Here is a 17,581-nt window from a genome sequence, read left to right as displayed (position 1 = left end):
AGGGCAGCTTGAACTTGTTTGGATCTTAGTCGAGGTTCTTTATCCAACATCCGCACAATCTTGCGTTGAAATCTCTTGTCAATTTTTCTTTTCCGTCCACATCTAGGGAGGTTAGCCACAGTGCCATGAGCTTTAAACTTCTTGATGACACTGCGCACGGTAGACACAGGAACATTCAGATCTTTGGAGATGGACTTGTAGCCTTGAGATTGCTAATGCTTCCTCACAATTTGGTTTCTCAAGTCCTCAGACAGTTCTTTGGTCTTCTTTCTTTTCTCCATGCTCAATGTGGTACACACAAGGACACAGGACAGAGGTTGAGTCAACTTTAATCCATGTCAACTGGCTGCAAGTGTGATTTAGTTATTGCCAACACCTGTTAGGTGCCACAGGTAAGTTACAGGTGCTGTTAATTACACAAATTAGAGAAGCATCACATGATTTTTTGAACAGTGCCAATACTTTTGTCCACCCCCTTTTTTATGTTTGGTGTAGAATTATATCCAGTTTGGCTTTAGGACAATATTGTTTGTGTTTTTTCATTTAAGACAAATTAAATGATGATAATAATTCCAAATAATTTGTGTTTGCAATCATTTCAGGAAGAAAATGAGTATTATCTGACAGAATTGCAGGGGTGTCAATACTTTTGGCCATGACTGTATATCATGTTATAAAAGAGAGAAATGATTTCATAGCGGACACATTTTTTTAAAGTTGATCGCTGTTATTCATTTAATAACGTCAATCACGGACCAGAAAATGTGGCCCTGATCATGTTCTCCAGGGTCTCAGCTACCCTCGGTAGCTGAGTCCATGGAGATTTTCGGACTTTGGGGGGCTATACCCGTATTACCGATCAGGGAATATGGCCATTTAGTGGCCACCGTTTTAATGCATATTGCCGGTAGTTAAGGGGTTAAGTAAAGCGCTTTTATAATCAACTTTCTGCTGGACACCTGTTTAATTAATACTTAGACTTACCTGTGGCTGAATTCTTGTTTATTAGAATTCTGTAGTGTAAACTGTAGCTTTGCTCCTAAGACTTTCATTGGGGTGTACTTATTTTTCCAACATGGTCTTGAATTAATTTATTAGGAAAATTACTTTTTCGGGTGTGCAGAATAATTAATCTTATTTACAATCAATGACCCACTTTTGCGTGAGCATTTTGAAGTAATGGCATCCCATAGACAAGGTTGATTCTGAGTGGAAACTAAAGGTTTCCTTACCAATCTGTTAGGGTGTACTAATTTATGCTGAGCAGCATTTGTGTAGCTGATGACGTCACTGAAGAACTCATTTAAGTTAACCAAGTATTTTCCTGCTGTTGATGAGGGGCGTTTTTCAAAGAATCTTTGCCAATGAGTCTCGTTCAACTTGATTTGGCCCAGCAACTCCTAATCATTTAGCTATCTGAATATGGTGGATGTCAACTACGTTCAACTTAACCCATTCTGTGTATTACTTCAGCGCCTGGAACATACAGTCCTGAATCCAGAAATTGCAGCTGAAGACAGAATATTGAGTGTTCGCAGTGTGCAGGGCGAGAGGGACACACTCACTCCAGTGCCTGCTCGTATCCGAGAAATTATTACCCAGAATCTGAACGAAGACCCAAGCCAAAGTAAGTTTATCATGTCATCTGATCTTGCGCTGTGTATTCAATCCCTGGAGGTTTTAGGGACACTTTTAAGAGAACCTCTCATCACTCCTGACGTTTGTATAACTCATGAAGTATAATTTCTGGAGCAGCTTTTCTTAGAACACTGCTTGGAGCCGTTCCTCTATTGTTCCTCCAAAAATGTATTGGGCAAACTGACAACTGAGTGTTACCTTTCTCATTGTCAAATGGATTTGTTCCTACAGGGTTTGTGAATGCCCGCAATGAGTGGACATTTATACATTTGTAGGAGGAATAACAGAGGAACGGCACAACACCGAATTCTAAGAAAAGAAGCTCCAGAATTATTATTTAATTGGAGAATATACATATTTACTAAATCTAAGATGTCAGGATTGCTGACAGATCCTCTTTGAATAGACTGTCCAACTCCATGATTTTTTGGCCATGACACTGGCCAAAAAAGACGACTATTCACCTTGCCAATCCCCTGCTTCTGCTTTCCCTACGCTTCTTTGTTCCCCACTTGGTTCTGTTCAGCTAGCTCCAATGGTGATGCGTTAACATGATATCTGACCACAGAAGCCAACTCGCCACAGAAGTGACCTCAATAGTGTCAACGCATCACCGGTACAGCCAATGATTGGCTGGAGATCATTACTGGAGCCAGTAAACACAGACCAGTGGGGAACCAGGGGATAGGTAATGTCACTACTACTCCACTTGTTAGCTTTTATCTAGTTTCTACATTGTATGAACTTATGTGTGATATTTACATGACATATGTTCTCTCAACTGGAAATACTTTTTTTTTACATTTCCCATTTCCCTTCAAAGATTTCAGGTCTATATTGTCATGTGACAGCTAAGATCATTTAGCTATGATGCATGACTTGACCTAGCTAAGATAAGAAACTAAGATATTTTCTCTCTACAATTATTAAGGTCGGTTATCACGGTGCTTCTTTAATGGTAACCTTCACTCCTAAATGTTTTATAATTTCCCCTAGGCTACTCTGACACATATGCTGATGTCAGCTTGAAGGAGGAAAACAGATCTCTACAAGATGAATTGTTCCGTGTGAAAGACTTACTGGCACTAACCCGTGCTGATCGAGATGACCTGACCATCAAGAATCATGCCTTGAGTGAGAAGGTAATGAGGATAGACATATGTTTATATGGTCTGCACCACACTAAACCCTTGACAAGAAATACCTACATCTATCTGCTATTTCTCCTGACTCCACCATAAACATGGAAGCTTGACCGAGGTTTAAATAACTAAAACTTCCTGATATCATAAAAGATTCTGAAACTTTTCTTTTTGACTTTTGTTTCAATTCCTCACAAGAGGCGAGGGTGCAGGGGTTGCAGTCACACCCAGGCCTTGCAGCCCAAAAGTTCCCTTTGTTCTAATATGAAAAGACCGGTGCTATTAAAGACCTGTTCTAGTTAAGGACCTTGTTGCAGATTTTGAATTGGGGCCCACAAGCTTCAAGTTATGCCAGTGTTCCTCACCATGGTCAGTGTTTGCTGTAATTGAGGGAAACATTTTTCTCAATTCCATGCATGAGAAACCACATAGACCCAATCATTCACCCTGCGGAAATTAGCTACAGTGGCATCCAATCCTTTGTGATTTAATCAGGATGGACTTGAGGTGGAAAACGCCACCATAAACATTGCCAGGATTGGCAGTCTTATGTTTGTGAGGGCCTACCGACTGTCACCTACAAAAGAGGAATAATCCTTCAGCCTATTGCTATCGCTCCCTACTTCCCCATACACAGGAACCCACCGCTCAGTCCTGTTTTCTCTATGGGAGAGTCACTGTCGGACTCCTCTGACAGCGACCTTTCTCCCTACGGAACAAAAGGATCGGCTGTTGAAATTTTAATGGGTGATCCTTTTGTTCTGCAGGCACATAAGCCTCTGCCAGAGGGAACTGACAGCAGCTTTCAAATAGAGGAGACAGGAGAGCTTAGGCCAAGCAGCGCATTTTGTATATGGAGGAGTCGGTAGAGATAGCTACCAAACTAACCTATCTATTGTGTATGGGGGCTTTAAATGGTAAGAAGCAATTGCTGTTTAAAAGCCAAAATCTATCAATAAAAATTGATGAATGCATAATCACAAATCTGAAGAAAATATAAACAAAAAGAATATGGTTGAGAAATCAAGGTGCATCGCTTGGAAAATAATGACTTGTTTTACAAATGCCAATATTGTATACCAAAAAACTCAATAAAAAATACGTCAATCTGGGTGTGATTTTTGCCCATTCATTTCTCCGTCCACAGATTGATTGGGGCTGTGGCACCTCAGGTCTGAGGTAAAATTCCTACTTCTTTTGGTTTCTCTGGCTCCCTCTTCTATACAATACTGACATTGGTCTTATTATGTTTATTTCCAAGCATTATTTAATACTATGTGAATGGTCTATGGTTTACTGAGGGGTCTTGGATTTATGATATTGCCTCAGACCTGTGGTTCCACTATTATGGTGCTTTATTGTCTTTTCACCCATTTCGTCTGCTCTGGATTCTAGTACATTTTTTAACACAGTGTTAATATTTTGTAATAAACATTATTTTATGACTTCTTTGGTTCTCTATGTGCATCTTTCTATATATGTTCTTATGCTTTTCTTGCACTGGACCTTTTTTATGGTTTATCTCTCTTTAGTGGTAATACCAGGTTATGACAGTTTTGTCACAGTGTTTTTGTTATCTCTTTATATGTTCTTAAGATTGATTGACAGTAGAACAAAGACATTATTACCCAACGATCGTAGATCTCTACCTTTATTTCTGAGATCCTCCAGTGTCAGAATAAAGCCTAATGCTGTTCTGATGATCTGTCACATAGAAAATCTCTGCCTCTCCAAGTCGGATAGGGGGGAGCAGTTGAGTCACCGCTCTTTGGATTAAACATTAGTCCAATAATAACTCTCCGATGTTTTAACGAGACTGGCACAACTCTTTGTAAGTTCCAAACTTCTCCCATAATGCCATCTGCTTGTAATACACATTAAGCTGGGGCTCAAATCTCTGATTGTGTGCTGTGTCAGTCTTTGGCTGTCTACCATAAGGCCTTGCACACTGACGACAGGGCCCTTGACTGCTTTGTGACCTTGTCCCTCACACCAGATCTCGCATCATCCCCTCCAGCTGCACCTCTCGGTTCCCCCCAGGGGACCAGATTCCCACCTTTCCAAGCAGAATTAACGCTCTCTCATAACAGCACTAAATAAACTGTCTGGCTGTTAACAACCCAGTGGGATACGCTGCCCTCCCCACAAACACTTTCCCAGGGACGTGTGATCTCCGACTCCCATCCCTTCCCCCCACAGCTCCCCTCAAGCAACAGAGGAGACGTCAAGACTTCACACTTTCAAGCAGAAATGCTTATATAGTGACACATTTTATTGGACAACATAAATATTTCTCTACGGATTTGGTTCAACATGAATGTTTTATATCAGATTGAAAGCTGTCAAGCTAATAATTATTTCCAAACAGTTTTAGTGCCATTTAGCCAGTAATTGACCCCCGCGGCAATGTTTTTGTATCCTCTGGCACAAAAAGGTGGCTGTATATGGCTCCTTTCGCGGGCATTTCTCTTAAAGTGGATTTTTTGCTGCAAATTGCATAAAGGAGGAGGGAGGTTAAGGTATGATTCACTAAATATAAAAGTAACTATTGAGATCAGTCCGTCTCTATGTGAGCATTAAGGAACGGCACAACGTCTGGTCGATGGCGCCAGCGAGTTACTTGGAAACAGCAAAATGGACCCTGTTGGGTCTAAATTTAGATGTAAAGAGAAACAGACCAACGGAGATGTCCTGATGGGGTGTATTGAGGTGAGAGACACATTGTAGACATAGATGCCGGAGATAGGAAAGAGTCATGTGAGATACCCATCGAGCTAACATACAGATATGAATGAAAGATTCCCCCCATCTGAAGGGTACAAGCTCTCATTTATGTACCTCCTGGATAATTGTTGGGAAAAATTGGTGCCCTTTTTGCTCTCAGCATATAATGGAAAAGACACCTCACATAGCAGTACTGTTACACACCAGGGCTGGGAATCCTGGGCTTTGTTTCCTTCATCTCGGTCTGCTGCCCTCTGTTTTGCTCCACATTGAATTTTAATAATAATAATAATAATAATAATAATTTTTATTTATATAGCGCCAACATATTCCGCAGCGCTTTACAAATTATAGAGGGGACTTGTACAGACAATAGACATTACAGCATAACAGAAATACAGTTCAAAACAGATACCAAGAGGAATGAGGGCCCTGCTCGCAAGCTTACAAACTATGAGGAAAAGGGGAGACACGAGAGGTGGATGGTAACAATTGCTTTAGTTATTCGGGCCGGCCATAGTGTAAGGCTCGGGTGTTCATGTAAAGCTGCATGAACCAGTTAACTGCCTAAGTATGTAGCAGTACAGACACAGAGGGCTATTAACTGCATAAAGTGAATGAGAACATGATGCGAGGAACCTGGTTTTTTTTTTTTTATATAAATAGACCACACAGGGATCGTTAGGTTAATGCATTGAGGCGGTAGGCCAGTCTGAACAAGTGAGTTTTTAGGGTACGCTTAAAACTGTGGGGATTGGGGATTAATCGTATTAACCTAGGTAGTGCATTCTAAAGAATCGGCGCAGCACGTGTAAAGTCTTGGAGACGGGAGTGGGAGGTTCTGATTATTGAGGATGCTAATTTGCAGGTTTCCCAGAATGGCTCAGTGATATCATCTCCCTAATCCTATTTAAGTCCCATTAGGTCACCCACTTGTGTTTTAGGAGTGATACTCAAGCTTTCTTTGGTGTACTCCACCTTCTGGGCAACGCCGTGCTTTAACTTGCTCCAATATCTGCTGGGTTCCACTTGATCCTTCCTGCTTCTCAGAAGATTCTTTAGTGGGTCAAGTCCTCCGTTCCCTCATGCCTTCCTGCTTGCTGCATCAACGCTTGGGGCCAGTATTCCCACCTGGAGGTGAGGCTTAGAGGATCCACCTCACCAGATGAGCCCAACAAGTACATTGCCGTAGGCATCATACAGAAGGTTATATGTTCTTACTATGGACAAATAGGCACTCTTTATTTTGCTGTATGGTGCTCCGTGTTGCACCACATTTTGAAGTTGTTCCTCAGTAAAACTTGTAGAAGTATCCCATGCACCACTACTGGATCTCTGTGCTTACTCAGATCAGCTTCAAACCAGTTCAGTCAGAGATTTGTATTACAAAAATGATACGCACCAGAATCTCAAGAAAACTTAAATGTTTTGGCCAGATATGACTTTTATGAAGCACAAAAAGAGCATAAAATGTAAAATACTGTATTTTATTTTTTCTGTTATTTTTGTGCTTGATAAAGTTCATATGTTGCCACATCTTTGTAATGCGTTTTTAACTACTTCTAGACTTCTACATTTAACAGCAAAGCCACAAAAAGACGACTAAAATCCTACAAATATTAAAGAATACAGCAGAAAAAGGGGCAGCAGTGCTTCCCCGCCCAGGTCTCTCAACAAATGCAGGGTGTCTCTCAGGGTGTAGGAAACCCATGTAGCAAAGATGGCAGCAACACAGGTGCAAAATACTAATAAGACAATCACTCACAGCCTACCAACTAATGGAGGGGATAATTGCTCAGTATATGATTGCACAAAAGAAGCTTGAATAGGGCGCTGTTCACATGTAGGTAATGCACAGTGTCTGGGTCTCAGCCTATTAGTCACGCCCATACTATTCGATTAGGCGGGCTGCCCAGCAGTATCTAAATGCATCCCATGTGGACACCCCAGTATACAAAACCTAACGTGCTGGGCCTGACTGCACCGTGAAAAATAAAGTGAAAAAATACATATACAGTTAGGGCCAGAAATATTTGGACAGTGACACAAGTTTTGTTATTTTAGCTGTTTACAAAAACATGTTCAGAAATACAATTATATATATAATATGGGCTGAAAGTGCACACTCCCAGCTGCAATATGATAGTTTCCACATCCAAATCGGAGAAAGGGTTTAGGAATCATAGCTCTGTAATGCATAGCGTCCTCTTTTTCAAGGGACCAAAAGTAATTGGACAATGGACTCTAAGGGCTGCAATTAACTCTGAAGGCGTCTCCCTCGTTAACCTGTAATCAATGAAGTAGTTAAAAGGTCAGGGGTGGATTCCAGGTGTGTGGTTTTGCATTTGGAAGCTGTTGCTGTGAGCAGACAACATGCGGTCAAAAGAACGCTCAATTGAGGTGAAGCAGAACATCCTGAGGCTGAAAAAAAAGAAAAAATCCATCAGAGAGATAGCAGACATGCTTGGAGTAGCAAAATCAACAGTTGGGTACATTCTGAGAAAAAAGGAATTGACTGGTGAGCTTGGGAACTCAAAAAGGCCTGGGTGTCCACGGATGACAACCGTGGTGGATGATCGCCGCATACTTAATTTGGTGAAGAAGAACCCGTTCACAACATCAACTGAAGTCCAGAACACTCTCAGTGAAGTAGGTGTATCTGTCTCTAAGTCAACAGTAAAGAGAAGACTCCATGACAGTAAATACAAAGGGTTCACATCTAGATGCAAACCATTCATCAATACCAAAAATAGACAGGCCAGAGTTAAATTTGCAGAAAAACACCTCAAGAAGCCAGCTCAGTTCTGGAAAAGTATTCTATGGACAGATGAGACAAAGATCAACCTGTACCAGAATGATGGGAAGAAAAAAGTTTGGAGAACAAAGGGAACGGCACATGATCCAAGGCACACCACATCCTCTGTAAAACATGGTGGAGGCAACGTGATGGCATGGGCATGCATGGCTTTCAATGGCACTGGGTCACTTGTGTTTATTGATGACATAAGAGCAGACAAGAGTAGCCGGATGAATTCTGAAGTGTACCGGGATATACTTTCAGCCCAGATTCAGCCAAATGCTGCAAAGTTGATTGGACGGCGCTTCATAGTACAGATGGACAATGACCCCAAGCATACAGCCAAAGCTACCCAGGAGTTCATGAGTGCCAAAAAGTGGCACATTCTGCAATGGCCAAGTCAATCTCCAGATCTAAACCCAATTGAGCATGCATTTCACTTGCTCAAATCCAGACTTAAGACGGAAAGACCCACAAACAAGCAAGACCTGAAGGCTGTGGCTGTAAAGGCCTGGCAAAGCATTAAGAAGGAGGAAACCCAGCGTTTGGTGATGTCCATGGGTTCCAGACTTAAGGCAGTGATTGCCTCCAAAGGATTTGCAACAAAATATTGAAAATAAAAATATTTTGTTTGGGTTATGTTTATTTGTCCAATTACTTTTGACCTCCTAAAATGTGGAGTGTTTGTAAAGAAATGTGTACAATTCCTACATTTTCTATCAGATATTTTTGTTCAACCCTTCAAATTAAACGTTACAATCTGCACTTGAATTCTGTTGTAGAGGTTTCATTTCAAATCCAATGTGGTGGCATGCAGAGCCCAACTCGCGAAAATTGTGTCACTGTCCAAATATTTCTGGCCCTAACTGTAAATATGTGAGGTATTGGTCGATATTTTGGCCAAGATATGCAAGCTCGCAACCCACGTCAAGGGTCTTCACCCCTTCCCTGATGCGAAGGGGTTAAAAAAACCACCATATGCCACTATATAAAATTTAAAACCTGCTGGCATACAGTAGTGCCCCATAAAAATTTGGTTTTCTTTAGAGCTTAGATAGAACCATAATATGGCCACACACATGAGCCCTTAGAGTCAGAACATCTACAGAGAAGCCTAAAGATTATAAGGAGAAGAATCTAGTGCAGATAGTTTGGATCACTAAAGACAAATCCTGCCACAGCACTACCACCAGTGAATTGAAAATTCCTTGTAGAAGAATGCTTAAAGGAGAAGAACCCCTAAAATTGGGATACAAGTGGGTATAAGTATTTACTATTATTTCTCCCTAGGTGGTTATTGCCCAGCTATAGGTCTGGATGAGCAGCACAATTCTAATTAATTGGTGCAGCAAGGTACAGCAGTATGTAAGCCGGATGGCACATGGAGCTGCTGAGTTGAATATGCAGGTTGGCACCTGAATCAATGTGGAACAGTGGAGCTGGATAGGTAGGTCGGCACTTGTAGTGGCATGAAACAGAGGAGCTGAATATGTGAGATGGCAAGAGGAGCCGCAGAACTGAATACCCTGGAAGGCACGTGGAACAGTGGAGCTGGATATGCTAGAGAGTACGTGGAACAGAGGAGTTGGATAACCTGGATAGCACATGGAACACTCGAGTGTGTAGGCAGGCATTTAGGAACAGCCAAGTTGAGTGTGTGGACAAATGAGAATCTGTTTGTTTTTAATTGAAAAATAACATGTTCTTTTACTCTATATTTGACATGAACGCTCAGTATTTAATCCAGATATAAAGCTAAGCTGTATACAACTGTGTGCATATCACTGCTTTTTGCAAATGCCCCATGTGAAAAGCAACATTTTACAGGGACAGTTCCAGGACACATGGTACAAGGTAAAAAAAAAGGTGTATATACACTTGTCTCAAATAAACCAGCATGTCTGATCATTCTAAGGGCCCATATCTTTTTCCCGTCTATTTCAAGTCACATACACAATCCGTCGCATTTCTCTAAAGCCTAAACATCTGTTTCCTTGTCTAAGTCACATCAGTCCTTCAAATCTTTGCTTAAAGGGAACCAGTCACCCCCCCTCAGGCATTTGTAGCTAAAAGAGCCATCTTGTGCAGCACAAATGCTGCATTCTGACAAGGTGGCTCTTTTAGTTATGATGCCTGCACACGCTGAAATAAACTGTTACGCCCACAGGGCATGGGGAAATATAGTGGACTCACTAGACCACTGATGGAGCAGTGGCAGCTGTATACCCGGTACACAAGAGACAGGAGAATGGCTTCAAAAGGCAAAGGTATTTAATAAAATGAAGTTTTAAACAAACAGAAAGAGGTGCCTGAGAGAAGAACCCTCTGGACCACAACACTGAACCACGTAGTGGAGCACCGGGCAAGGTGTACCCCTATACAGGGATTCCCCCGTCACAACACCAGATGGCCTAAATGCCGCAGTACCCGGACCAGAGGGACGACCCGTACAGACCATATAAACAAGACGGTGGAATTCAAGCTCTATCAGTGAAGAGGATCCTGGAAGCTCTGTGTAGTTTCGGAAAGGCTGATCCAGCCGGCAGCAATATCAGGATAGTTCTGCGAGGAGCAGCTCAGTCAGCCTGGAGTGGAAACCGGGGAGTCCAGAAGGATCCAGAATAGGGAACTGCCAGCGGAGGATACTGAGGAGACAGAGGGATTAGAAAACCAAAAGTAAACTACACTTTGCAGAGCAGAGCACAGCAGAGTGTGGACTGAGCAGAGGGCCATAAACAATAGAATGAACACATTGTCCAGGCACCTCCCATAATGGGAGGATGCCTTTTATGCACAGAGCATCATAGCACAGAGAGCCTTAATAGAGAACAGGTGCTCTGCTGTTTTAAGTATGTGCAGGAAGCGGGTCGCGCCTCCTAAGAGCATTTCCAGGAGACCTGCCAAGAGGATGCAGGTTCTTAGCAGAGAAAGGAGCCGCTGATCGTCTGGAGCCACGGACAGGGTGAGTAGTACCAGTGGAGCTGTGTGAAAGGTGCCGGTCTCCCTTCACAGCAGAGACCGAACCTGCAGCTGAGGGCATGATAGTACCCTCCCCCTTACGCCCCCCCTTCCTCAAACCTTCCAGGAACTTTCTAAGAAGGACCGGGGCATTAATGTTCAACCCCGGGTTCCCAGGCCCTCTCCTCAGGACCATATCCCTTCCAATCAACCAGAAAGAGCGACCTGCCCCCTCTTTTCTTCATGGCCAATATGTCCTTCACCTCATAGACATCCTCAGAACAGACAGGAGGAGGAAAATTACCTGGATCCTGGGTAAAGCGACTGAGAACAACTGGCTTCAGCAGGGAGACATGAAAGGAGTTATGGATCCGTAAGGAGGCAGGCAACTTCAAACGATAGCACACATCATTGATCCGGTGGAGCACTTCAAAGGGACCGATGAAATGAGGAGCCAGCTTATAAGAAGGGACCTTAAGACGGATGTGCTTAGAAGACAGCCATACCTTATCTCCTGGTTGAAAAGGTGGTGGATCCAGACGTCTCTTATCCGCATGCTTCTTGGTTTGAACCGATGCCTTCACCAGAGAGGTCCTGGTCTCAGTCCAAACCTTTGTGAAGTCCTTGGCCAGGGAGTCAGCCGCAGGATTGCCGGAGGCAAGAAGCAATGGAGTCGGGATCCTAGGATGCTGTCCATAAACAATGAAAAACGGGGAGTTAGAGGAAGACTCACCAACATGATTGTTGTAAGAAAACTCCGCCCACGGCAGCAGGTCAGCCCAGTTGCTGTGGTGACCATTCACGAAGTGTCGCAGATAGTTGGTGATGACTTGATTCACTCTCTCCACTTGGCCATTAGATTGTGGGTGATAGGCCGAGGAGAAGTCCAGGGTGACCTCCAACAGCTTACAGAGGGACCGCCAAAATCGGGAGACGAATTGAACTCCTCTGTCGGAGACAATGTGCAGTGGAAGTCCGTGAAGCCGAAGGACATGCAGAATGAAGAGCTCCGCAAGTTTAGGAGCAGAAGGGAGACCAGATAGCGGAGTGAAGTGTCCTATCTTGGAGAACCTGTCCACAACAACCCAGATTACTGTACAACCAGATGATGCTGGCAAATCTGTGATGAAGTCCATGGCAATGTGTTGCCAGGGAGCAGACGGAATCGGTAGCGGGAGGAGGCGACCGGCTGGCAGTTTCTTGGGTGTTTTATTACGAGCACAGGAGGGACAGGCTGCAACGAAGTCCAAAACATCTTGGCGCAAGGTGGGCCACCAGTAGTGTCGAGATATTAATTGTAAAGTCTTCTTTTGACCGGCGTGTCCGGCAAGCTTAGAAGAATGACCCCAGTGTAGAACTCTCCTCTTGTCTCTTTCAGTTACAAGGGTCTTACCGGGAGGGGGCTGCGATAGCTTGACTGGAGCCACCGTGATCATCTTGGACGGTTCAATGATATGCTGAGGCTCCTCTTCAAGGTCGTCAGACAGGAAGGACCTGGAAAGCGCATCAGCTTTAATATTTTTTTCTGCAGGACGGAAATGGAGAGAGAAATTGAACCGAGCAAAAAATAAAGACCAACGAGCCTGGCGAGGGTTGAGTCTTTGAGCAGACTGAAGATAGGACAGATTTTTATGATCAGTGTAGATGATGACTGGATGAACTGCGCCTTCAAGCAGATATCGCCATTCCTCTAAGGCGAGCTTAATTGCCAGTAACTCTCTATCCCCAATCGAGTAGTTACGTTCACAGGGCGAGAATGCCTTAGAGAAGAAACCACAGGTCACCATCTTACCGGTAGGCAGTTTTTGTGTGAGGACCGCTCCGGCTCCAGATGACGAAGCGTCCACTTCAAGGAAAAACTGTTTGTTGATCATTGGTCTGTGCAGGGCCGGTGCGGTTGAGAAAGCTTGTTTGAGGGAGGAGAAAGCTTACTCAGCCTCAGGAGTCCAATCCTTAGGTTTGGCACCTTTACAGGTCAAGGCAGTGAGTGGACTTACCAAAGAGGAGAAGTGAGGGATGAATTGCCGATAATAGTTGGCGAATCCCAGGAACCGCTGAATGGCCTTGATTCCCTCAGGTCGGGGCCACTTAAGCACGGCAGAGACTTTCTCTGGATCCATCTCGAGACCTGTATCGGAAATGATGTAGCCAAGAAAGGGTAAAGACCTCTGTTCAAACAGACATTTCTCGAACTTTGCATAGAGACGATTCTCCCTCAATCGTTGAAGAACAAGACGAACATTCCTCCTGTGACTTGGTAAGTCGGGAGAAAACACCAGGATGTCGTCCAGATACACCACCACACAAACATAGAGCAGGTCACGGAATACGTCATTGACAAACTCTTGGAAGACGGCGGGTGCGTTGCTTAAGCCGAAGGGCATCACCAGATATTCATAGTGACCATCTCTCGTGTTGAAGGCAGTTTTCCACTCATCCCCAGATCGTATCATGATGAGGTTGTAAGCCCCACGGAGATCCAACTTGGTGAAAATTCGGGAACCTCGAAGACGATCAAAAAGCTCTGGAATTAAGGGAAGAGGATATCTATTCTTTACAGTTATTAGGTTGAGACCACGATAGTCGATGCACGGGCGAAGAGATCCATCTTTCTTCTTGACGAAGAAGAATCCAGCTCCAGCCGGGGAGGAGGACTTCTGGATAAACCCTCGAGCCAAATTCTCCTTAATGTACTCGGTCATGGCTTGAGTCTCAGTGGGAGAAAGAGGGTAGATCCTACCTCGAGGCGGAGAAGATCCAGGAACAAGATCGATGGGACAATCGTAAGGCCTGTGAGGAGGAAGAGTCTCGGCTTCCTTCTTGTCGAACACATCTGCGAAGGACCAGTAGGCACGAGGTAACCCGGGTAAAGCTGCAGGAGGCCGCAGGATAGAACCAGGCCGAACCGGTTTGAGGCAGTGATCGAAACAGGACTGACCCCAACGAAGGATATCCCCAGACAGCCAATCCAGGACAGGTTCATGGAGACGCAGCCACGGAAGACCTAGTAGAAATGGTGGAGAAAGATTCGGTAACACATAGAAAGAAATCTTCTCCCTGTGGAGTGCTCCAATCTGAAGTTCCACCTCCTCGGTGATGCCAAGAATGGAATCCTTCAGGGGTCTTCCATCTACAGAGATAATGCACTGGGTCCGCTGTAGAGGAATGATTGGGATCCCGAACCGCCTGGCCACAGTTTCTTGAATGAAATTTCCACCAGACCCAGAGTCCAGATAGGCCATCTCGGAGAACCGCACCTTTCCGTAGATCACCTGTATGGATATAGTTAGTGGAGGAGAGGAATCATTCTCACTTAGGGAGACCTCCCTTACCTGTCCTAGGCGGAAGAGTTCTTCCGGCCTCTCAGCTCCACTGCATTGCTCGGGAGCGAAGCATCCGCTATAACAATACGGATTTCTAGTGGGCATCTCCTGCAGATTCCTCTTCACCTTTACGCGATCAAGCTCCATGGGTCCATCCCCAGAGACAAGAGCATGAGAAGGCGGAAACCGGGGTTTCGGTGAAGAAGATGCTGGATGTGGAAATTGCTTCTCGAAGATCCTCTCTCTGGAGCGCTCCTGAAGACGCAGGTCAATCCGAATGGCGAGGGATATGAGATCATCCAAAGTCTTGGGTAGGTCCCTGACTGCCAACTCATCCTTAAATCTTCCAGATAGCCCTCGCCGAAAGGCTCCGACCAGAGGCTCATTGGTCCACTGGAGCTCCGAAGCTAGGGTGCGGAAACGGATGGCATACTGACCGACCGAGAGCGAGCCCTGTTGCAGATTGAAGAGAGACTCCATGGCAGATGTAGCACGACCAGGCTCGTCAAATATCTTGCGGAACGTGTCCAAGAATACCTGCAGATCAGACACGATGGGATCATTCCGCTCCATTAGGGGGTTGAACCAAGCTAAAGCCTCTCCCTCCAGATGAGAGGCAAGGAAAGCCACCTTGGCCATGTCTGTCTGAAAATGCTGAGGCAAAAAATGAAAATGCAGCAAGCATAGGTTGAGAAATCCTCTGCACAACTTGGGGTCACCATAGTAACGAGGAGGCTTGCAGAGACGAGGACAGGGTCTCATGGTGGGCTCAACCGTCAGATGCTGTACCTTAGTTAACCGGTCATCCACAGAGGTCATGAAGTCCAACAAGCGGGTCTGCGTCTCAAGTTGGCGATTGAATTCCAGACGGAGCTCTGCTAGCTGTGTCATGTTGGTGGACTCGGCAACCTGTAGAGTAGATAAGCGGGTATCCAGAGTTTGCATGAAGGAAACTAGCTGATCCTGGTCCTGACAAAGCGTAGCCAGCTCTCTCTGAACTGAGTATCGGGTATCAGTGGAGTCCATGGCCTGGACAAACTGTTACGCCCACAGGGCATGGGGAAATATAGTGGACTCACTAGACCACTGATGGAGCAGTGGCAGCTGTATACCCGGTACACAAGAGACAGGAGAATGGCTTCAAAAGGCAAAGGTATTTAATAAAATGAAGTTTTAAACAAACAGAAAGAGGTGCCTGAGAGAAGAACCCTCTGGACCACAACACTGAACCACATAGTGGAGCACCGGGCAAGGTGTACCCCTATACAGGGATTCCCCCGTCACAACACCAGATGGCCTAAATGCCGCAGTACCAGAGGGACGACCCGTACAGACCATATAAACAAGACGGTGGAATTCAAGCTCTATCAGTGAAGAGGATCCTGGAAGCTCTGTGTAGTTTCGGAAAGGCTGATCCAGCCAGCAGCAATATCAGGATAGTTCTGCGAGGAGCAGCTCAGTCAGCCTGGAGTGGAAACCGGGGAGTCCAGAAGGATCCAGAATAGGGAACTGCCAGCGGAGGATACTAAGGAGACAGAGGGATTAGAAAACCAAAAGTAAACTACACTTTGCAGAGCAGAGCACAGCAGAGTGTGGACTGAGCAGAGGGCCATAAACAATAGAATGAACACATTGTCCAGGCACCTCCCATAATGGGAGGATGCCTTTTATGCACAGAGCATCATAGCACAGAGAGCCTTAATAGAGAACAGGTGCTCTGCTGTTTTAAGTATGTGCAGGAAGCGGGGCGCGCCTCCTAAGAGCATTTCCAGGAGACCTGCCAAGAGGATGCAGGTTCTTAGCAGAGAAAGGAGCCGCTGATCGTCTGGAGCCACGGACAGGGTGAGTAGTACCAGTGGAGCTGTGTGAAAGGTGCCGGTCTCCCTTCACAGCAGAGACCGAACCTGCAGCTGAGGGCATGATATAAACGTTTATAAAATGTGTCCCCTCGTACTGTGAAACCGTCCCGGAGGCAGGTCTTTCCTTCCTAATCAGACGCAGCACAGCCATCACTCCGGGCCTGTGCGCGCCGGGCGCCGCCTCCTCTTGCTGCATTATCGTTCCTGGCACCTGCGCTGTAAGTACGAGAGGCAGTGCAACTGCGCATGCCCGAAAAAAAACTTAATGCGCCGGGAACGATAATGCAGCAAGAGGAGGCGGCGCCCGGCGCGCACAGGCCCGGAGTGATGGCTGTGCTGCGTCTGATTAGGAAGGAAAGTCCCGCCTCCGGGACGGTTTCACGGTATGAGGGGGCACATTTTATAAACGTTTATTTCAGCGTGTGCAGGCATCATAACTAAAAGAGCCACCTTGTCAGAATGCAGCATTAGTGCTGCACAAGGTGGCTCTTTTAGTTACAAACGCCTGAGGGGGGTGACAGGTTCCCTTTAACCTGTTTAATTCCCTTCTTCTTCAGTGATTGACATGGATTATATCGGGAAAACAACTGTGTATGTAGTAGTTTTCATTGGTCTATTGTATGCAAAACATTGTCTTCATACACTGTAGGAAAGAAAACTGGTAAAACTTACATTATAGAACATACGTTGAGTGTTAAAAGAAAAATGTATAACGTACATTACAAGAAAATACCAATAAGATTTCCAAATATTCAACAACAAATGGCATGGAATACCATATGAATATACACCAAATGATATGTTACAAGAAAAGGCAAAAACAATAAATATATATTCCAAAACATTTTATTAATGAAAAAGGGTAAAATAAAAAAAACACATGATAAATATTAAAAATGAGAGGAACTAGCTAAGCCATGACTGTATTAATGTAAATCAAATATCAAAATAATTAAATGTGGTCCTTGCGAACAACGCAGTTGATTAAAAAGGGGGAGGGGAGGCTAAAAATGTACAGTCAATAAAGTAATAATCCTTAAAAATACAATCGATATTAGAAAAAAAATAAAAACAAAATTTTGTACCCTAAAGCATTGTTGTTATACTAGTACAATAGATGCTCAAATGTTGATCATAGTT

General features: G+C 44.5%; 1 protein-coding gene across 1 annotated transcript in view; it reads left to right on the top strand.

The window, feature by feature from the left end:
* Positions 1-1,422: 1,422 nt before the first annotated feature.
* CROCC2 (ciliary rootlet coiled-coil, rootletin family member 2) overlaps positions 1,423-17,581 on the top strand; it is a 186,488-nt gene continuing 170,329 nt past the window's right edge. The window contains exons 1-2 of the mRNA XM_069726780.1: positions 1,423-1,627; positions 2,635-2,780. Of these exons, the coding sequence (XP_069582881.1) occupies positions 1,423-1,627; positions 2,635-2,780 (351 nt within the window). The remainder of the gene's footprint in view (positions 1,628-2,634; positions 2,781-17,581) is intronic.

The sequence above is a fragment of the Ranitomeya imitator genome, chromosome 5 (genome assembly GCF_032444005.1).
Source record: "Ranitomeya imitator isolate aRanImi1 chromosome 5, aRanImi1.pri, whole genome shotgun sequence".
NCBI lineage: Eukaryota > Metazoa > Chordata > Amphibia > Anura > Dendrobatidae > Ranitomeya > Ranitomeya imitator.
This window is presented reverse-complemented; position numbering and strand designations above follow the sequence as displayed.